At 41.0% G+C, this 22,480-nt stretch overlaps 1 protein-coding gene across 2 annotated transcripts in view; it reads left to right on the plus strand.

Moving 5' to 3' along the window:
- Positions 1 to 14,297, plus strand: part of RCL1 (RNA terminal phosphate cyclase like 1) — a 41,458-nt gene extending 27,161 nt beyond the window's left edge. For both annotated transcript variants that reach the window (XM_063181483.1, XM_063181482.1), the window contains 2 exons: positions 7,805 to 7,908; positions 13,988 to 14,297. In XM_063181483.1, coding sequence (XP_063037553.1) covers positions 7,805 to 7,908; positions 13,988 to 14,138 — 255 coding nt within the window. In that variant the 3' untranslated portion in view covers positions 14,139 to 14,297. The remainder of the gene's footprint in view (positions 1 to 7,804; positions 7,909 to 13,987) is intronic.
- Positions 14,298 to 22,480: the final 8,183 nt, after the last annotated feature.

The following is a 22,480-nucleotide window of genomic DNA, read 5'->3' on the forward strand; positions in this document are numbered from 1 at the left end:
GCAGCCATTTGAATATGATGAGTCAAATTCTGCAAAGGACAGTGAGTATCTTAAGACAACAGGGAAAATGTTTGAGGAGGCAGCAGGGTTGGACAAGTCTGAATTACAAATAGGCTGTCAGGTTTCAGTGTCTTTGAAGATCAGAATCTGAGTGAGTGAGGTTGTTAGCTGTGGCTTGCTATGGTGCTGCTGGTGCTGCTAGAAGACTCCCTTATGTGTGGATGATTTCTGTCCAAGAGAGACTGAAAAATGCTAGGCAGTGTACAGACTATTTGTCCTTCACTATAGCAGCTCACTATGGAAAGTTCCAGTTTGCTAGTTTTTGGCTCTTGTGCTACTTTTTCACTGCAGTGCTTAGTCATTTAGTGAATTCCCCTCTCCCTCCATCATGGGCAGTATGATGGGTTTTGTTATGTAGTTTTCATAATACATACTTGAATTTATCTATGATACATGTGGTCCTACAGTACTAGCCTGAATTTTGAAAGATAAGGTTTCTTCTTAATTTTCTTTCTTTTGTATTTTTGGGGGTTAGTTTGTTTTCTGTTTTGGGATGGACTTTTTTAGGGTGTTTGGTTTTCAAACCAAACACATTTTTGGTTTGGGGTGATTTTTTGATTGTTTGGTCTTTTTGGTTTTTTTGTTAGGTCAGTTTGATTTAGTGTTGAACACAGAGGGGATATAAAAACATGTTGCAAAGTACACAGTGCTTGTTTAGGTTTAATGCACTAGTTGTTTATGTTTCTTTGCCTAGGTAAGATTTTTAGTGAAACTAAAAATCTAAAAAAAGCAAGAATAGATTACTCTGAATAGGCAATCTTTAAGTCTCACATCTTTTTGTGCCATCTACTTGTTGAATACAGGGCTCAAGGGAGAATTTATTTTCCTGTTTTTAGATCTTCTCTTTATGGGATTATTTCACCATCTGTGTTTTTACCAGGAGGTACTATGCTGTGGGAGCCAGGGAGGGTTGACCAGACCAGGGCACCCTGAGAGCACTGGAGACAATTCTCTGTTTAAAGGCTTTAGGTGTTGGGATCACCCACAAATCTGCTGGAGTCGCAGTTACTGTTGAAAGGGGTTCGGGGACATTTGGGAAAGTGCTTGCCATTGTGTAAAGTTTAAACCTAGGAAATCTAAAGATTTGAGTTTTGCTAAAATCCTTTTACTAAGCCTTCAAAAAGATATTAATTAGGTTGCATGATTGTTGGAATCAGCAGAGATGTTTTAATGCACATTTGTTGATGGAAAGATGTCAGAGCTAATAGAGTAGTAATAAGTGGCACAGTGCCTTAATTGCAGTGGCTCTGCAAGAGGGGGCAGTGGAGTGACTGACTAGCATTGTCATTGCAAATCCATATGCAGTTCTTTCTGAAGCTTAATTGTAGAAGGCCAGTAAGGATTTTAACTCTTGCCTTTGAAAGACGTTGTTTATGGGAGCTTTATTTAGAGAGTAATTGGCGGAATGGAAAATCTGGAAGAGCTGGAAAAGGATTTAATTTTTATATTCTTGGTACTCATGAAAAATAGGGGAGTATGTGTACCTATTTAAGGCTGAATTCTTTAATGAAGAAAGGCCGAGTTGCTAGGGCACCTTGAAGGGGCATTGAACTCGAGCTAAAATGTGTGAAGGATTTCTAGATGGCTTAATTTTCAAGATGGTCTTACTTCAGTGTAGTAAGGCTTTGCTCCATTTTTCTGGGAAAAAAACCAAACCCCAAAAACCAAAACACAAACTATCTGCAATAATTTGTTACCTTTTGCATAACAAATTGTTGAGTCCTGCAAATATGTACCACACAGGTAATGGAGGAAATTGTCTGTATCCCAAAATACTAACTAACACTTAGTCAAAGCCGGGCTCAAACTCAGAAGAAAAAATCTTTTCGAAACGCTTTTGTCCAATACACAGAGTTGTGATATTTGTATGTACATGTCAGCTTTAGTATTTGTACAACATTTTAAACTGGATGGGATTTTAAAGGATCTGTGTCTAATTGTCACAACTAGCTGGATCTGGCTCTGTAGTCAGTGTAAACAATAATGGAGAAACTGCCATAGAATGAATTAATAGTGTAGAAGCTGCATTCTACATTGGTAATGAGCACGAGCTATTTTGGAACAAATGTACCTTGGCTCTGACTTTGCCCATCCCATTTCTTTTGGGAGGGTTGTTTCTAATTTTTGATTCTTAAATAAGTGGCAGGTGGATTGACAAGAAAAAAATTTGGCCTCCTTGGGAATGTTAAGTCCACTTGGCAGAAGTTACTGTTCAGTCATTAGATTACAAGCAATCACTTAATATCACTGTCTGGGAACTGCCTTTGTAGGAATGGTTGCAAATGAGTGGTTTAGATTACTTAAATCAGTGGCAAAATATTGTCAAAAGCAAGTTTTTGTATAAATTTGTTGACGTGCTGCAAAGTTTGATGGCAAGGTTCGCTATTGGTTATTACATAGTTGAATCACGCAAAGAAAAATTGGGTTAGAGTGAATCTACAATGATTTATACAGAGAATGGGAATGCAAAAAGGGTAAGGATGGAAAAGGATAAGGCTGCAGAAGGGGTAAGAGAGGTCCTCCCTTTGGGTCACAAAAGTGTATCCCTTGCAAAATGTAGCCTCAGACTTGATCAACAATTTGTCTGAAGAACGTAGCAGCATTTAATCATTGACTCCTGGAATGCTGACACAATCAAATACTTCTGTAAGGTGCATGTGCAACAGTGCACAGAGTATGGGGAACAAACAAGATGAGCCAAGGACCTGCATGCAGTCACAGGGCTTTGATCTTATTGCGGTGACAGAGACATGGTGGGATAGTTCATGTGACCGGAATGTTGGCATGAAGGGCTACACCCTGTTCAGGAGAGACAGCCCTGACAGTGTCGAGCTCTGTCTTGATGAGGATGATGGGCTTATGGATCAGGATAAAACAGCAGACTAGTAAAGGTGTTTGCTGTTGTGGGTGTTTGCTGCCTGATCAGGAGGAGGAAGCAAATGAGGCCATCTGCAGGCATCTGAAGCAGCCTCAAAGTGACAGGCCCTGGTTCTTTTGGGGGACTTTACTCCCCTGACATCTGCTGCAGAACCAGCACAGTGAAACACAAACAGCCCAGGAGGTTCCTGGAAAGCACGGATGGCAACTTCCTGGCACAGGTAGTGGAGGATCCCCCAGGCAATGGTGTGCTGCTCAACTGATGCTAACAAAGAGAAGGCCTTGCTGGAGTGAGAATGTGGAACTCAGCTCCAGATGAGGAGAAAGCAGGGTAGCAAGTAGCCACAACCAGAGACTTTGAGAGAGCTAACCTGAGCTTCTGCAGGGAGATCTTCATGGAGAATGCCATGAGAACAAGCCCTGCAGTGTCCAAGAGACCCTGAGGGGTCCAAGAGAATTAGTTGATATTCAAGGATCGCTTCCTTCAGGCTCAAGAACAGTGCTTCCAAATGTGCAAGAAATTGGGCAAAGGGGAAGAGATCTGATGGATAAATAAAGAACTCCCTTCATTATCAAGGGTAAGCAGGAACTGGAAGCAGGGTCAGGTTACTTGGAATTAATATAGAGAGATTGTCAGAGTATGTAGAAAAGAGACAAGGGAAGCCTAGGTTCACCTGGAATTAAGTTCGGCAAAGAATGTCAAGGACAGCAAGAAAGGATTTTTCAAATACATCTCTAACAAAAGGAAAAAGGATAATATGGGCCTGATACTAAAATGGATGTGGGACCCTGTTGACAGAGGACCCAGAGGAGGCAGAGTTAGTGAATGCTGCCTTTGCTTTGGTCAACACTGACAAGACCAGCCCTCAGGGATCTCTGACCCAGGAGACTGGGGACAAGGAAGGCTTGAGTGGAGACTTTCCCTTGCCCAAGGAGGACTGAGTTGGAGTCAGGCAAACCTGGCATCCACAAGTCCATGGACCCTGATGGGATGGACCCACAAGTGCTGAGAGAGCTGATAGACACCAAGATGGGCAATTTACAGCCATCTTTGAAATGCTGTGGTGAACAGGAGAAGTGCCTGAGGACTGGAAGGAAGCAAACATCACACTGGGCATAAAAAGGGAAAGAAGGACCCAGGAAACTACCAGGCAGTCAGCCTCACATTAAACCATGATGATTCTGGAGGCCATTTCTATCCACATGGAGGGCAAGAAAGTGAACAGGAGTTGTCAGCATGGATTCTTTAAAGGTAAATCATACTTGACTGACCTGCTTCTCTTCTGTAATGAAACAGCTAGATGAATGGATGAGGGAAGAGCAGTGGATATTGTCTACCTTGACTTCAGCAAGGCTTTTGACACTGTTTCTTACAACATCCTCATAGGCAAATTTTGGAAATGTGGATTAGGTGAGTGGACAGTGAGGTGGATTAAGAACCAGCTGAATGGGACATCCCAGAAGGTTGTAATAGTATTGCAGAGTCTGGCTGGAGGCCTGTCACTGATGATGTCCACAAAGTTCAATACTGGTCCAGTATTGTTTAACTTCTCCACCAATAACTTGAACAAACGCACAAATGTTTTCTCAGTGAGTTCACTGATGACACAGAGCTGGGAGCAGTGGCTGATACCCCAGAGGGTCATGCTGCCCTTCAGAAGGGCCTTGAGAGGGTGGAGAGATGGGCAGAGAAGAGCTGTGAAATTCAGCAAAGGCAAATGCAGGGTTCTATGTGTAGGGAAGAATAACCTGGGCACCACCACAGGCTGGGAACTGACCCACTGGGGAATAGCTGTCTGTATCTTGGGGGACAACATGCTGTCCAGGAGCCAGAGTGTGTCCTGGTGGCCAAGAAGGCCAAATGATTCACTGGGGTGCATTAGGAAGAGCACTGACAGCAGGTTGATCCTGCCTCTCTACTCAGCCCTGGTGAGGCTACATATAGAATGCTGTGTTCAGGACAAGAGAGGCATGGTGCTCCGGGAGCAAGTCTAGAGGAGATGACAAAGATGATTAAAGGACTGGAGCATCTCTCTTACAAGGAAAGGCCAAGCAAGCTGCTCCTGTTTGGTGTTGAGAAGAGGTGACTGAGTGGGGACCTTATGAAGGGAGGGTGCCAGGAAGATGCATCCAAGCTCTTCTTGGTGGTGCCAGGCGTTAAGGCAAGAGGCAATAGACAGAAACTGATGCACGGGAAGTTCTATCTAGATATGAGGAAGGTATTTTTACATATCCTCTACAGTGCAGGTGATTGCACACTGGAACAGGTTGCCCAGAGAGATTGTGGAGTCTCATGCACTGGAGAAACTCAAGAACAGTCTGGGTGTAATCCTGTGCCATGTACTCTGGGGCAATCCTGTTTGAGCAGCGAGGCTGGACTAGCTGACCTGCTGTGATCCCTTCCAATCTTAACCGTTCTGTAATTCTGTGATTCTGTAATATTTACAAAATTATTCAGTAAGATTTTCTATAAGCTCAGTAGCAACTTATTTGAAAAATTAAGAGATGGCAACATTCATACTACGCTTGATGTAGTATATTTAAATCAATTCATACATGCACACAAATAGACATAAAGATGTATATAAAAAGGTTAAAAATTCCCCTCAAATTTAGTCAGATGGCTTTGTACCTGTGAAAACTTGAAGGGTTAAGCTTTGAGGGTTGAGTGTGTCAGGCAGGCCCTGTCAACAGCTTTTGGTGATTGTTCTCTAAGTACTGAAGCCTTGAGGGTTGTTGAGCCTCAAGAGCTGTACCGCTTTGAGGGCGGTGCCAGCGCAGCCTTCTGTGGCCTTGGAGAGCTCAAAGACCCTCGCTTAGTACTGCTGGCAGTAGGGTTGTGAGGTGCCTGGCTTTAGCCTTCTGTCATTCTCCATTCTGGCCATAATCTGGGTCAATTGTTACTGGAATTTTCATCAAAAGGTGCAGTAACAATAATATTGTTCCACCTGTGCTATGATTTAGACAAAAAAAAAGTGTTCCAAGACTGTCCATTAGAAAACAGCTGTTTGTTAGGCAGAACTTCCTAGGAGCAGACTGTTTCTGGTAAGCTAAAAAGAAGCTTAACTGCCCAGGAGCCATTAATCAAGGTTAGTGTCTAATGAGAATTCCTGAGGAGATGGTAGAGTGGCTCAAGGGGACAGCACCACAAATGTGCATAGCAGATTGCTACTGCACAGCAGTACTGAGGGTGACTGACTCACTGCAGCAATGTAGGGAGCTTATGTAAGCAGTTAGGACAGGATGGATGCATTGTGTTTTTGTTTCTTAGGACATGGTAGTCTCCATGCTGATTAAAGCTTTTGTATAAATTGTGATATAAAAGTAGATATTTTATAATGTTTTCAGCTCCAGAGAAATAAAACAAACTCAGAAAATGTGAAGTTTTCATCCAAGTAAGAAGGAGCATTTTTATTACTGACCAAACTACAACTGCAGAAAGTCCAGTGTCAGGAATATCCGTACCAAACTCTTAGCTGCTTTGGTATATGGTTCATTGGCAAATACAGCTGGTAAGATCTGTGGCTTTAGATTGCACCAGCAAATTCTGCAAGTACTCTGTTCACTCAAGATAAAGCAAAATTTTTATCAGTCCTACAGGCAGCATTAGGTTATGTGAACTTCATTTTGGTGTGACAAGTTCACACAGTTAAGAGGGCAAGTACTGTTGTAAGAGCATGTTTTAGGAGTTAGGTCATGGTAGTGAATGCAATAGAGCTACTTATTTTGCTGTGCTGTATTTCCTTGCATGTAATGCACAGAGTTTTTTTCAGAAGAATGGAGCTGCAGGTTGTCACACAGAAGCAAGGCCATCTTGAAAATTAAGTCTTCAGTATCCCACCTTGGAAAGGCTGTGCCTTTCTGCCTCTCACTGAGTAAATGTGCTGAGGTTGTCACATTGGCTGATTCTCTTAATCTGTGTAATCCAAAATATATTTTCTCCCTTGCCTTCTTGGATAGTGTTATGTCTTGAAATTATGATAAGTTACCTTCCTTGTCAACAAAGGTAGCTGTCAGCTTACCTTATTAGAGAATTTGGTTTTAAAAAGGTAAGGTTTTGGTTTCAAGATAGCCTATTCTGAGGATTTAGCATTAGGCCTGATGCAGCAGAATACTGTTCATTTCACGTGCCTGGTCTCTACAGCAGCTTTGACTGAAAGTATCCCTTTAAATTTATATTCCAGTTTTGTAAACAATTCTAATTTCTAATTCTAGCCTTCCAGTTCTAATTAATGTATGCATCATAGTAAATATTTTCAACATACAGAACAATTTACCTTGCATATTACTTACTACAGTCAAATATGTACAAGAGTTTATGTGGTTCCACTTAATTTTATGTATGGCTCTTTCACTGGCAATAAAAAAATCTTCTATTTTAATGATGGAGGGGAAATGTTTTACAAATGTAAACTCATAAAAGTTGGCAGCAAGGGTTTTTGTGTATAAGTGCTAAATAAATTCTAACTTGCCGTTTCCCACCTGCTAACACTGAACTATTTGTCCAAATGTAACTGTTATAATGTAGGGCTGGAATTCATGGATCTTCAGATGCATGTCAACTAGAACTAATACCTCTTTTCAATTTACTGGAAAGAAATTCTTCAGTGTTTACATTCTGAGGTGTTAAAACAGATTAGGAGGGATATTTATTATGATCTTCTTATAGGTTTTATGGCTATTCTTTTCCTAGCCATGTGAAATTGATTTTTCATTGTTAAAAAAATCTAGATTTTTTTCTTCTTGGCCCTTAAAAATTGGGAGTGGTATTTCACCTTTTAAGTGTATCTTTTGCCTTTGTTACTCTCCTCCCATCTCAATTTCTGGTTTGTACAGAGATTAATTATTAAAACATTTTGGTTTGCAGGGAGGCTGTGTAGATTCAACAAATCAGAGCCTTGCTCTGCTCCTTATGACCCTTGGACAGCGGGATGTTTCCAAAGTCCTGTTGGGACCTCTGTCTCCATACACGTAAGTTGTTTTGTTCAGTTCAATTACACAGTCTTGTTTTAATTCACTAGTTTTATTGCACAGCTATTTTTGTATATGGGAGATTTTGCCTATGGTAACAAATAGAACAACTTGTACCTGACTTCAAATGAGACAAGTGGTGTAAGTTGCCTAGGGTTTGTTGCTACATGTTAGATGAGTCCCTTACTGTTCTATATTATTCCTGTTTCTGAGAATTGCAGAGACAGGGTTTATTGATGGTTCTTGACGTGGAATGTATGTGTACATCAGTTGGCTTTTTATTGCCTAGTGTACACTACTATGTTTTCCCTGGTGATCTCTCTATAGCTGTGTCATTAAGTGTTGTATTTCAAATGGCTAGCCAGTGATTGTTCCTATGAAACAGCTTAAGACTTCGATTCATGGAGCTATGTGCTTTTTTAAGGTTTTACTAGGCAGCAGAATCCTATCTGGTCCTTCAGTCTCAGTTTTTACTAAAGCTTTGTCTGTAGCTGGTAGTTGTTCAGGGGATAGAAAAGAAATTAATTTCTTATATTGCTAGTTGTAAACACAGGTTACAGAATCACAGAATCATCAAGGTTGGAAAAGACGTCTAGGATCAAGTCCAACTTTTGATTGAACACTATTTCTCAACTAGACCATAGTGCTAGGTCTGGTTGTTTCTTTAACACTTCCACAGATTGTGACTCCACCACCACTATGGGTGGCCCATTTCAATTCTTAACAGCCCTTGCAGTGAAAAAACTCTTCCTGATGTCTAACCTGAACCTACACTGGTGCAGCTTGAGGCCATTTCCTCTAATCCTGTCACTTGTTTCCTGGGAGAAAAGACCAAACCCTCACCTGTCTACAGAGTCCTTTCAGGCCGTTGTAGAGAGCAATAAGGTCTCCACGAGCCTCCTTTTTTCTCCAGGCTAAACACCTCAAGCTCCCTCAGGTGTTCCTCACAGGACTTGTATTCCTTCAGCAGCTCTGTTGCCCTTCTCTAGACATGCTCCAGCACCTCAGTGTCTTTCTTGGAGTGAGGGGCTTAAAATTGAGCACAGGATTTGAGGTGTGGACTCACCAGCGCTGAGTACAGGGGGTCAATCCCTGCCCTGCTCCTGCTGGCCACACCACTGCTGGCACAGGCCAGGATGCCATTGCCCTTCTTGGCCACCTGGGCACTGCTGGCTCACGCTCAGCTGCTGTCACCAGCACCCCCAGGGCCTTTTCCTGTGGCAGCTTTGCAGCCACTCTGCCCCAGCCTGTGGCACTGCCTGGGGTTGCTGTGCCCCAAGGGCAGGGCCCAGCACTGGGCCTTGTTGAGCCTCACACCACTGGGCTCGGCCCATGCTCCAGCCTGTCCAGATCCCTCTGCAGAGCCTTCCTGCCCTCCAGCAGGTCAGCACTCCCACCCAGCTTGGTGTCATCTGCAAACTGATAGAGGGGACACTCAATCCCCTCATCCATGTCACTGATGAAGATATTAAACAGAACTGGCCCCAGTACAGAGCCCTGGGGAGCACCACTGGTCACTGGCCACCAGCTGGATGTAACTCCATGCCCCACTAATCTCTGGACCCAGCCATACAAATGGTTTTTTACCTAGTGAAGAGGGTACCCATCCAAGCCATGGGCTATTACTATAGTTCCTGCTTCTAACCCTGCTGGTATGAGCATTACACTGGCCAACTTCCAGTCCTGTGGGACCTGCTCAGTTAGCCAGGACTGATGCTACATGATGGAGATTTTCTTGGTGAGTGCTTCTGCCGGCACCGTCAGTACCCTTGAATGAATTCCATCCAATCCCATAAAATTGTAAATGTCTCAGTACTTCATTGTGTATTGCAGAAGATCTATTCTGCTCCCTGTACCCCAGCTAGGGGGCTGGTTGCCCTCAAGATGAGTCTTACTGTTAAAGACTGAGGCAAAGAAGACATTGAGGATCTCAGCCTTTTCCTCGTCCTTGATGACAATGTTCCCTTCCACATCCAGTCAAGCATGGAGATTTTCCATGGTCTTCCTTTAGTTTTTAATGTATTTATAAAAACACCTTTTATTATTTTTTACAGCAGCGGCCTAATTGAGTTCTAGGAGAAACTAGTTAGGGAAACAAATTATCAAAAAAAATTCATCAAAACAAATTTATCAAAACAATTTATCAAAAATTTAATTTTTCAGATTTGCAAGGGATTTATTAGATCACAGTTATTTCTAGAGACTGAGCAGTTATTCTTTAGTCAGATGAAGGGAGGTTTTTTTTATCTGGAAATGGCATCAAATAGTAAGAGTATGAACTGTCCTTTTTCGGTTATCATGGTACCGGTGCTGTATACGTGAAAGGTACAGTACTGTGATAACTGAAGAATGGTGGTGCCATCACATGAGAGCTAAAAATTACCTAACTGCTCTTCTCAGCTCCTGATACCTTGGAAACAGCATTCAGCAGATTTTGAGGGGAAGACAGGGAGTGTCCCTTTGCACAAAGAGGGAGTAATCCCCTATAAAGTAAGTATTCATGTGGAAGGTTTCAGAAGAGTAGATATCAGTGTTTGAAGAGCACATTTAAGCATATGAGACAATCCAATCACCTGTCATTGTGAGTAGTTTTTAATTTTTTACCCTTTTTTTCTTCTGTGAAAATCAAGCAAATACACTAGTTTATTTTGTAAGCAGGATGAATTCAAGTTGGTAGGTTGTCACTTCTTCCAAGCTAGGTGTATACAGCAGGGATAAAGGTCAGGAGTACACATACTGAAGCAGCATATTGTAAAATCTGTGATTCTGTGAGAATCTGTGACTCATCGATCCTATGGGATCTGTTCAGATAGAATGCAGCTTTTTATGTATTCAACAACTAGGGCTTTTTGTGCCCTCAACTAGGGCTGTTTATAAAGGACTGGTAAATTTGGCTCCCAAGCAACTCATTGGATACACAAGCTTATGAAGTAAACTGCAGTATCGTCATGTTCCATGTCTTTGTCCCTTCTTTTCTTTCAGAGCTGTGACATCTCTGTATGTAACACTTTCACCCTACAGAATCTGAAGTTACTTAAAAGCTGTATTATTGGCTTCCCTGTCCAGCATAATATAGCATGAATGTGACAGTTCAGCTGGCTGCTGAGAGCATCACATGGGGACAAAACACTTTGGAACACATCCATTAGAATGAGGAAACTTCTTATTTTCACGGGAGACATCCATTGCCTCAGCTAACTATGGGGAGTGGAAATGAAACACCATGAGTAGGGCTGTTGTGAGTGGCAGTGGAGCTAACAGTCTGCATGGCCAGCAGCTGCTCTGCATTACCCCTTTCTTAGTGTCTGTATTTCACAGAAGCAAGTGCCTTTCTGTCAAGCTGAGCTTAAAATCAAATGCATGGTGCTGTCCTCCCACTAACTCACAGAGGTCAGTCTGGCAGGACAGAACTGTCTGCATACAGGTGGATTAGCATGAGCCAGGGGTACATGAAAGAAAGCAACAGGAAAGCCTGTTGTGCCTCAAAAGCCCGAGTGCCCCAATCCATGGCTTTGCAAGGGTTTAGGGCAAAAGGGTTAGGGTGCCTCTGCCCAGCCAAGCTGACGCTTCCAGTTTCTCCCCTGACTGGGGATGCCCACTCCCGGCTCCTCAGTCTGTCTCCTCCTGGGAAGGTGTGTGCCAGCACTCAGGAGAGCAGTGCTGGGGCTGCCGCTGCTAGCAGGCAAAGCCTTGTGCAGGCCCCAGTGCAGCTCAACCAAGAATGCGCTGCTGTGCACAGGTCTTCTCTTACACTGCTCTGTTAGTTGGTTGCTTTGCTCAATATGTGAAGTTCTTGTGTACTTGTTGGTAATTCTTAACAGGCTTTGGGGTTAAAGATAAACAAGCCTTTTACTCTTGTTTTTGGCTACAAGGCCTCCAGTGTGGCTCATGTAGCTGTCCCTACACCTAAGAAGCAGCTCTGTTCAGCTGCTGCCTTGTTCTTGCCTGAACACAGAGTGTAAATTTTCAGTCAAATGTACCTTCTTTGTACCTTTCACCCCCTCCCTCAGTCTTGCAGCCTGTGCCTGTGTGGTCGGTGTGCCCTGTGCTATTATTTGAGGTGCCCACCTGCAACCAGACCAACCTCAGAGCTAATACAAACCTGCTTTCTGTCACAAACCCCTGCTTTCCTGCCTCTTTATCTTCTATTTGCAGGGTTTGTACCACTTGTGCTTCCAAGCTGGCCTTTTGGTGCTTCTGCGTTCTCCCCTGGTGTCCCCTGGCAGCCTTCCCCTTGCTCGCACCCCAGAGAGCCTTTCCCATGTGTGTAGGGGCTGATATTTTTCTCACTGCTTTTATTCAAAAGGGAAAAGATGCAGAGATGCAGGGTAGCCCAGCTACGTGCAGAGAGGTATGGGCTGAACTGATCCCACCAACCTATTGCAGTTTCCTGATCACCTTTTAGGATTTTTCCCTGAGTCTCTGGCTCCACATGGCCTCTGTCATTTTTACAGTTTATACTGCAGCGCCTGCTTGCAGTTCACTTCTCCTGTTTTGGGCTTGGCTGCTTTCTTGTCACACTGCCAGAGCCTGTGAAAGGACCCAGCTAAGGAGAAGGCTGATACAGAGCTTGTGGTCTGTCTGCTTTACTGAGCATTTGTGCCAGCATATGCCCATTTGCCTACTATAGGTGCAACGAGAAACCTTGCAGCTGGGGAGGCATGGAAGAAAAGGTGCTTTTCAGTTCTTTCTTTCAACTGCCAGTTCATTTGAGAGATGAGAAAGCTGGTGTGTGTGCTGAAGCAAGTTATCAGTCCAGGAAAGGTGCAGGAGAAAGGATACATTGGGAGGAATGTGCCCACATTCACCCTGCAGAGGTATTTAGCAGATTGCCCCAGAGATACTTGAGATCATCCCAAGCACACACCAGTATAGATGGCACAGCCTCTCTTTTTCCAGCTCCTGCCATTTTCCTCCTCTCCCATGCATATATCTGAGTGCAGGAACAGCAGCATGCCCAGCTGAAGTGTATAAAGCAATTTTGGTCCTGCAATTTTCCTTGTACTCCTTCACAATTTCTGTGGATAGGAGCTGCCAAGAGGCTTTCAGAGGCCTCATGATGCCACAGTGGGACAGGCTTAGGCTTTTGTTCTCCTTCTTCCCATTTTGTGGATACTTACTTTTGATTTGTTGTAATGATGTATGTGTGATTAGCTTGCAGTTATGCTTTCAGCATGTAGAGCAGACAAGGTAATGTGTGAACTGGATATCCACATTCCATTTCTTTGAACTAAGAAAGGTGCATATCAGTTGCTGGAGGAGATTACATCTTTGTTCAAGACTGCAGACTTGCTTGTGGCCATGACTGGAAGAGTCCAAACTTCTGTCAGAAGCAATTACAATTTTTCTTTCATAGTCTTTTGGTGCAATTGCATGTTCCCTCTTTTGGAGAAGCCAGCAAAAATGTTTTCTTGGATGTTTTTGGTTTTTTCTTTTTTTATAGTTTTTTGTGTTACCCTCCAGTCAGTCTTTGTTTAGGATCAGTGTGATTGTTCAGTTTCTTGTTGCCTTTCTGTCTGAAATGATGAAAGGAATTTTTTTTTCCTGAAAATGAGAAAACAGGAAGAATTCTAAGTCTGAATATAATCCTAATGGAACATTTAACTGAGAAGTGGAGAAGTCAGTAATCAGTCAGAAATCAAACACATGCTTTGGGATCTCTCTTAAAGTGTGCACCCAAGCCTGTTTATGTTTTATTTCTGCTTTAAACATTGGGCAAGGGAAAGGAGAATCACGGGTTTGTATGGGGTTCATATAGCTCTGATGAAGAGTCAGCATCAGGAGCAAATAACTTGCCTAGCTACATTTCTCTCCTTTCTTTCTTCTCCCCTCACCATTTTGTCTTGCTGTGTTACCAGCCATTCCTCTCTCTGCTTCTGCAGAGAATGCAGAGGTTTCAGGAAGGGTCACTAGCAACTTCTACAACACAAGTGAGAACAGTGTTTGGAGCTTGTAGCCCTGTTCCTCTGTACTATTTTCTTATTTCATTCACATGCTCATTGCTGGAATCTGTGTTAGTACATAATGCTATTGGACTTTCTGTTTTGTTTCTTAAATAGTATTATTTTCTCTCATTCAGAATTGAGTTTCTGCGACACCTCAGAAGCTTCTTCCAGATCATGTTTAAAATGGAAACAAAGACCACTGAGGAAGAGCACGTGGGCGGGGAGAAAGTCTTGATGACCTGTGTTGGCATTGGATTTTGCAACCTCAGTAAAACTATAAGATAAAAAACATCTACAGACTCTGTGAAAGACAGAAAATGCTGCAAAGATCTAATAAACCCTACCTGTCTCTGTACTTACTCTGGCGTAGGGAGACTTGTGATGATTCCAGTGCGAGGTTACCCAAGCTCACTGCACGTAAACAATAAAGCTGACTTCAGACTATTTAGATCTGTGCTATTTATAAATGCAATGCCAGTATTCTGTGCTGCTTGGAGTGGCTTTCTGGAGTCTCAGCTGACTTGGGACTCTCTGCACTGTATTCCACTGAATGGGACACAAGTGCCTCATGTCGCTGTGCTCTCAGGCCTTAATGAGGTGAGTGCTCTGGTTTTATGTATTTACTGCTTTCACTTGTAGCTTTTTCTGAAAGGTTTAGATAGAGAGGGAAAACAAAAACAAGCTTTGCATTGCGAAACAAATGATCACAACGGAAATATTAGATTATTGAGGTAATTGCAGAGATAATATTGGCATGAAAATTAAAGGTATGACAGCAATTCTTTGTTTATACATTGTGTGTGTGTGTAGAATTTGTCCAATGCTCCACTCCTGTTTACATTTACTAAATTCACAGATCACAAAATAGTCTGAGTTGGAAAGGACCCAGTAGGATCACTGAGCCCAGCTCTTAAGTGAATGGCCTATACAGGGATGAAGCCCATGACCTTGGCATTATTAGCACTGTGCTTTAACCAGCTGAGCTCATCTCAGGGTTGCAGCTTCAAAGAAAGAATAAAATATCTCTCTACTATTTTTCCTAATGTTAGAATACCGTAGAGGAGATCACAGCCTATACTGTCTTATTTTAGCCTCTTTTGCAAGGATGGGCATGGGAGGAGAAACCTCCATGGCAGCTTTTGACTTATCACATATATTCTTTTTAGGTTTGTTTGGCATGCTATACACGTGGCTCACAATTAGTTGTTAATAGTAGCAAAAATTGCTGTAGGTTTTGAGAAAGAAAAAATTATTCACTTTCACCATCATATTTTGTGCGTCTGCTCCCTTTTTAAAGCGCCAATAATGCTGTATGGATTGGGATGGATTGACAGATGCAAAAACAGTTTCTACCAGGTTGTATATATTTACCCATGAAAGGCCTCAGGTAGATTCCAGGCAAACCTGTGGAAGTTAATGCTGAACTCCTGACACAAGGGAAGAAATTTATATTTGACTTCAGATTGTCTTTCATGTGTCTGGAGGAATATAAAACTGTGTCAAAAGCTGCTATATAGAGAGAGCAGATACCAGTGACTGTGTTAAAATGGTTTCACAAACTTTATCTGATGCCACTGTAAAGTGGGCATTACTCTGTAGTATGAAGAATGTATATTGGACACAGAAAGGACTTGGACAGAGGTTCATTATTTGATTACTGTCTTGTTAACTTTTGCAGGCCGTGTGAGTAATTTTTTTACTGTACTTTGTTTGTGTTGCAATCTGTCAGACATGATTTGAAAAAATAAAGTTTGGTTTTTTTCCTAAATAAAGTTTTATTTCCCTTTGAAGTAAAACAGACAACAATTGGGGAAAAAAAAAAGCCTGGAAGTCTTTCCTAAGCCCTTCATAATATATAAATGGCTATCTTGAATTAATACATGAAAAAACCAACTATGGGAGTTGCCAGAGAGGGAGGAAGGGAAAGGGTGAAGCCATTCCTGTAATTTATTAGCTTTCCAAAATTTTACTTGCAGCTAAGGAAATCCTAAATAAAACAATAGGATGTGAAATAAAATAACTTGACTATATTTTTTACATTTTAAGTTAGAAGGAATATAGTCGTGAAAGAATTTACCTTGCTCCCTTCTGTCACTATGTAATGAAAAAACTAGAAATTTCATAAATTAAAATTACCCAAAATGCAAGTCATTACTGATCCAGAAGATGAAATGTACAAACTAAAATTAAAAGCCACTTGAATAAAAATATAAACCTTACATTAGTTAAAGATTCAAGTTTGTGCCACAGGTCCAATTTCCAAAATTTGCTTAAATAAAAATTTGCAAGTATTGTCACAATTTCAAAAATGAAAAGCTTTATTCTTTTTAAGCTTAACTATAAAGCTGTTTTTCCAAATGTTCCAGTTGCACCAGGCATAGAGATGGCAATAAGTTGCCCAAGCAGCAGATATTATGTTACACAATTACCTGTACTTAACCTCAGTGTTAAAATTGGACTGGTAAGCCTTAGCCCTGCTGCAAATTGCACAGCTCTACAGCACAACACTTGCTGCAACAACTCAAACCCTGTGAATTTGCTTGTTGCCTTACAGAAAAAAGGAATGGTATATGAAACTGGTAAGTTTTTCAAGAACATCACTCTTTGGAGAAATATTAACAATTCCAGAGGAGGTTTTAGGTAAGAACTTGTCCTAAAATTATATGACCTTCATGTTCTGGGAAAAGTACTTATTAGAAGGAAATCCTGCAGATAAAAGCTGTTTGTTTATCGGCAGAACAGCAACTGACATCTGCTTTGGTGGTCTGATCACACGAGCAGTAAGATAGTTAATTTTAGAGCTGGACAGAGGAAATTAATTTTTGGTGAAAAAAATTCATAGTGTTGGTAGCCACAGACTTTATGGTGAAGATGATAGTTACTAGGAGACACATCTTTCATCTCAGTCCATCCATAGCAGAGTAATACTCAGGTAACTTAAACTTGAAGTGATTAGCTGTACATGAATAATCCTTTGCTCTGAACAATCCATCAGTAATTTAGTTAATCCCTTTGGGTGAACAGCTCTGATAATAAAATCAAAATGGTTTTGGTTGGAAGAGACCTTAGAGATCATCTAGTTCCACCATCCCCCCAACCAGGTTGCTCAAAGACCCAATCAGTCTGGCCTTGAACACTTCCAGGGGTTGGGCATCCACAGCTACTGAGCACTGAGCTGCTGTTAGAGCAGCTCACTACCCTCACAGTAAGGAATTTCTTCAAATAGCTAATCTAAACATACCTTCTTTAGCTTAAAGCCATCACCACTTGTTCTGTCACTACAAGCCCTTTTAAAAAGTTCCTTTCCAGCCTTCCTTTAGGTTCCATTAGGTACTGACTTAAAGGTGCTATAAGGTCTCCACAGAATCTCCTCCAGGCTGTACAAACTCAGCTCTCTCAGCCTGTCCTCATGAGGAGAAGAGGTGCTCAAACCCTCAGATCTTTACTGTGGGCCTCTTCTGGACTTGCTTTAAGAGGTCCAGGTCTTATTTTGGAGTCCCCAGAGCGGAATGCACCACTGCAGGTGCAGTCCCGTGAGAGTTGCAGTTACAGTGATAATGTGAAAAGTATTTGTAAAATATGCCTTTACCTTGCATCTCCTGCCAATTTTGTCATACCTGTTGTCAAACTTTCTTCTATGATGTTATGATTGTAGTTTGACTGCACCTTCTGTGGTTATGTCACAAAATCCATGCTAACTTGCTGTAGCAAGTTGTGTAGGACAGCTTCTGGAGTAGAAGAGATTATATTGGAAGCAAAATTGTTTCATTCCAAGTGCACTTTATCAAAGGCATATGGCTAGAAGCCAGTGCAATAACTGTCTGGGGAAGCACACAGTAGGTAATTTATCTGGGCCAAAACAGTAAGTACATGGCTGTCTTGGGTAATGTTTTCAAAATGGTGTTTTGTTACTGCCAGAGCATATATACTTTCTCTCTTCTTCCTCTTCCCCATGGGTAATACAGATTTTGTTTCAATCCACAGAGGCATAATTCTGTGCTTGCAAATTCTGACATTCACTTCCCTGTTTCTCAATCATACTCTTGAGAAACCAGAGGCAAAAAAAGACAAACAAGAGAAGAAACCAATTTTCAGGATGCACAATTTTGTCTGAGTTAATTTCCCCTCCCCCCCCCCCCTTTTTTTTTTTAATATTGTATGGCCATCTCCATGCTTTTATTTTGTGTGTCTGATGTGTGTCCACTTCTATTTAATCTGGCTCCTAAGGGATCCCAAGTGAGACACACAACTGCATCACAGCGACTCTAAACAAAAATGTGGAAGGAGCATCTTTTCCAGTTACTGCTTAGGTCTTGGTAAGCTCTATCTTAAAAGAGCATTCACAATGGGGACTGTAGTGTCTTCCTTGTGCATGTTGCCTCTGAGCAGCACTGACAAGCTCTGAAAAACACCTATAACCTGTTGTCAGTGAGAAGGGTAAAAAGACAGAAAGTCCTGCAGGGAAGAGATTGTGTGGGCTGAATTGTGTGGTGACGGCGTTGGATGAGTAACAGAAGCAAGTCACGCACTGTGTCACAGCATCACAATGTCCAAATAGCACTTAGACTAGATATAAATTGAGTTGTGACATTGCTACAAGACAGAACTATTAGGATGATTTGTAGTAAATCTGTGGCAATAGATGTCAGGTGTTAGTGCTAATCTCTTTCCTGGAATAGTAAGATTATGTATATACACTAAGAAGAGTGGCCAGACCTGTATTCCCTGTGTATTAGAGAGTATAGAAAAACTCTGTATGTAGCAATAAAGAGACCCAGAGAAGAAACCTGGTTTAAGGTGGTATTGATCAAGGATGTAGCAACAAGAAAACAAAGGCCAAAATAAATTCTTTACATGAGGGTGAGCAGTGGCTGGGTGCCCATGGAAATTGAAGCAGCAACTGCTCTGCACAACTGAGCACACAGAGGTAGGCTGTGTCTTTGTGTGTTTGTCCTCATGCTATATGTTTGCCACATTGTCACTCCCTCTTCTCAGTACCAGTTTGGCCATGCTTCCCTGGCAGCCTCCGCTGTGCTGCTCACACAACAAACATCAGTGCTCCTTCAACAGTGATCCCATGGTGAAAACCTGTAGGACCTTGAAGGTGTCTGGTGCTTAACTACAGATGAACTAGTAGGATTAAGGGCTTGATTCCAGTGGTCATCACTACATGGCAATGACACATCCCATTTTACAAAATACTTAGTTTTGCAGGATGCCTCAGAAGTTACATGCTTCAGAACAAATGCCTTACCCCTTCCCACTGCATTTTTAACCTGCCGCCATGTTGCTCCTTGAAAGTTACTTACATCTTTTTTCAGTCCTAAACTGTCTCCAAGGATAAGAAAAAAACTGCTTTAGCAAATTTTGCATAAATTAGGTATATTTTCTTAAATTTGATGAATGTGGATATATTCCATAAGTTAAGACTATGGTTCTAAATCATCATCCCTCAGCACATCAAGATAAACAATTTTCTTTGTGTGTCTGGAAATAAGTTTTGATTCTGTATAATATGCTAAAGATTTGCAAGATGCATCTAGATCAAAATATGCATGAATTTTGATTATTTACACTTTTTTTGGTTTTAACATAATGAAAGTGGGGGAAAAAAGAGAAGAAAACTACAGCCATACTGTTTTGTTTGTGTGCCAGCATTCAGAAGGTGCCTGAAACAGTATGGCTTCCTGAGAGATTCATAAAAGTATTTGTATTTAGAAACACATCTAAACATTCAGAATGTGACTTGGAAAGAATTTCTATTGAAGAATGTTTCTGAGCATTGTTTGTAAAAATCTACTTAATAATTCATGCCACAAGTTTATTATCTCCTATTTTCACTTGGTTTTTTGCACATAGGTAATCTACATAATATATTTTCAAAGAACACATCCACAGTGAGTCCAGGGCTAAATAAGATAGACTAGGAAAAGGTATTTCTGTTTCTTTTGGAATGTGTTTGTCAGGTTGTTAGCAAAAATACTGTACTTCACCATTTATGTCAGCAGCGAGTTTTGTCTTGAAACAGTGTCAAGATCTTGCTCTAGACTTTTTTAAGCAATGATGTATGAATTCAAAGAGAGGAGCTGTTCTGGAAGATCTGGCTTTTTCCTTGCTATGTAAAGCATCTTAGAAGAGCAGGCTATTAGACAAGACACAGTTGAGTTCCTTAGTCAACAAGAGGGTGAGGGGGGCTAGTCTAAAGCTGCATCACCAGAGGCTGGGTATGGCAGCTGCCTAAAGAGGAATTCTTCATTTTAGTTTAAAGTACAAATAAAGAATGGATATCTGTTTCAGTTTGCAGAGTTAAATAAAAATTGTTAGCAGATTTTTTAAAAACTTGAAAATTACAGTAAGAAGCAAAAAGAGAGTATAACTAACAGCCAAGGAGAAGGATATTACAGAATTTTATTACCCTTCTTTTCCCTTCTCAGTCTCATAAGTTTGCACAGAAAAGAGCAATTTTTTGCCAGAAATTGTTGAGTAGCTATTGTGACATTGTAAGGAAAATACAAGAAATTACCAAAATTGTCAATTGCCTGACACATGGAGTGAAAACTTAATCATATTTATGCTCATGGCATCTTCTTCACTGAATCACTTTCAAAGAAAGAGCTGCTATGAAAGAACTTGTCCGAAATGTCTCTTTTCACACTTTTAGTGTCATTTCAGGGAAGTCTCTCACTGATTTCCTCTGTCTTATGTCTTCTCCAGGCAATAATCGCATACTAATTGATTGATAACAATCAATTAATATACTATTTAAATTGTTATTCTCAAGTCATAGGCATATAAATATTAAAAGGTACATTTTTTTGCATTACATGCAATGTAATTCTTGGCTTCGCGCATTTTTATCCTCTGTTCCAAAGTCTGTGTTTTGGAGAACTTCTTTTGTGCCAGTGGTAGAGAAGAATAAAGTTACTCATTTTTATCCCACAGGGAGCTGGACTAGAAAATATCAAGATTCACAGAACCTCAGATTTGCCTCACTTTATGATGGCTATAAGCTTCTTTGGGCTCTACAAGTCTAAATCTCCCTATTCTATTTCTGCTCTTTTTAAACGTTGGTTTTGGTTTGAGGGTGGTGGGGTTTGATTGTTTGTTTTGGTGAAGTTTACATTCTTGCTTTTGCTTTTTTCACAGAATTTGTTTGGTTTATTTTGTTTACCTCTAAAGACTAAATTTTGCCAGTTTTACTTGAGACAGCTTTCCATTGTGATATATCCCTTTCTCCACTGATCTCTTCTCACTCCTGTTAGATCCATGATCTTTGCTGTATTGTACTAGCTGGAAGAACAATCCCCACTATGCTGCAGTGGGACTCTGAGCTGCTACATAATTTCACTTCTCTGCTCCCTCTATGCACACAGAATCCTCCCCTCGCCACTCAGCCAGACAGCTTCCTCTCTTTTTTTCCACTGGTCATTGATCTGTCTCACTACAGGGATTTTCATCCAAGATTTCTGAAATAGAAGAGTGAAGAGACAGATTGGGTTTTTTTTAACTAAATCTGCCCTAGTAGTTCCTGCTGTAGAAACAAAGCATTTTCCTCATCTTTCCATCTCAGAGGTCTCCTTGAAGGCTTGCCATCTTGAAAAGTAATAGTCCTCTGGCTGAATCCTCTGAGTTTTGGAAAAAAGGGGAGCAAGAAAGGAACTTAAGCCTAACACTCAGAATCAAAGTTTCTTGCTGACTGGCACCAACATATATGGCCTGCTTTAAAACTGGTGGAATATTATGCTACAAAATGGACAATGAGCACATTTTTATAAAGTCCTATGTTTCTGAATTGTACAAGATGAAATCTTGATATAAAGCTCCAGTCTTATGAAATTGAAATGCTTTATTGTTTTAAGACCTTCTGTTAAGGAAGCCAACCTACTGTTGTGTTTGCTTATCAATACTGTGGGAGTTTCTGTCATTAAATTTCCACTGGTGAAAACCCTTACTGCATTTCATCGTATAAGGTGTCTACCATTGCTACTGCAAAGACTATCTCCAGCACAAAGACAAGGTTAGCTTAAAAGAAGGAGCTTTGAGGATTAGATACTACTTTTTATCTTCTTGCTAAAGAAAGCAGTGTGGGGAATAAAAGTCATGAATATATAGAAGTATGCAGTTGAAGAAACTAATGTAACTGTGCTACTGTTTCAATTATCTGTTTATATTTAAAATGTGTAAACATATTTTAAAATATTATTCTTTTGCCCACTAGCATTTTTTAGGGAATTAAAAAAATAATTCCACACCCTTGCCAGCATATTTTTGCAGAGCTAGCTCATATAAAAAAATCACAGATGCTAACCATAATAGTTCAGTAGTTTCATCTCACCAACCACTTTCATGACAATCCACTTCTTCTGGTGTTACTGCAGCTGCTAGCCAAATATTAAACTCAAACAGCTCTGTGTGGGGCTTGTTAGTTTCACTTTTGAGGGTAAGCAGAACAGTGGCAGTTCCAAGTAAAAGCCATTCCCTTTGCAATCTTTTCAATTTGCTTCCTCTGCCATTTACTGAGTGGTAACCTCTCCATAGGTCAGTAGAATATTTGTTTATGTTGCCTGCTCAAACATTTCTTAAGCACAAACTGGCTCCTGTTGTCACAGTTTCTGGTAACTAAAAAT

Source organism: Melospiza melodia, chromosome Z (genome assembly GCF_035770615.1).
Source record: "Melospiza melodia melodia isolate bMelMel2 chromosome Z, bMelMel2.pri, whole genome shotgun sequence".
Classification (NCBI taxonomy): domain Eukaryota; kingdom Metazoa; phylum Chordata; class Aves; order Passeriformes; family Passerellidae; genus Melospiza; species Melospiza melodia.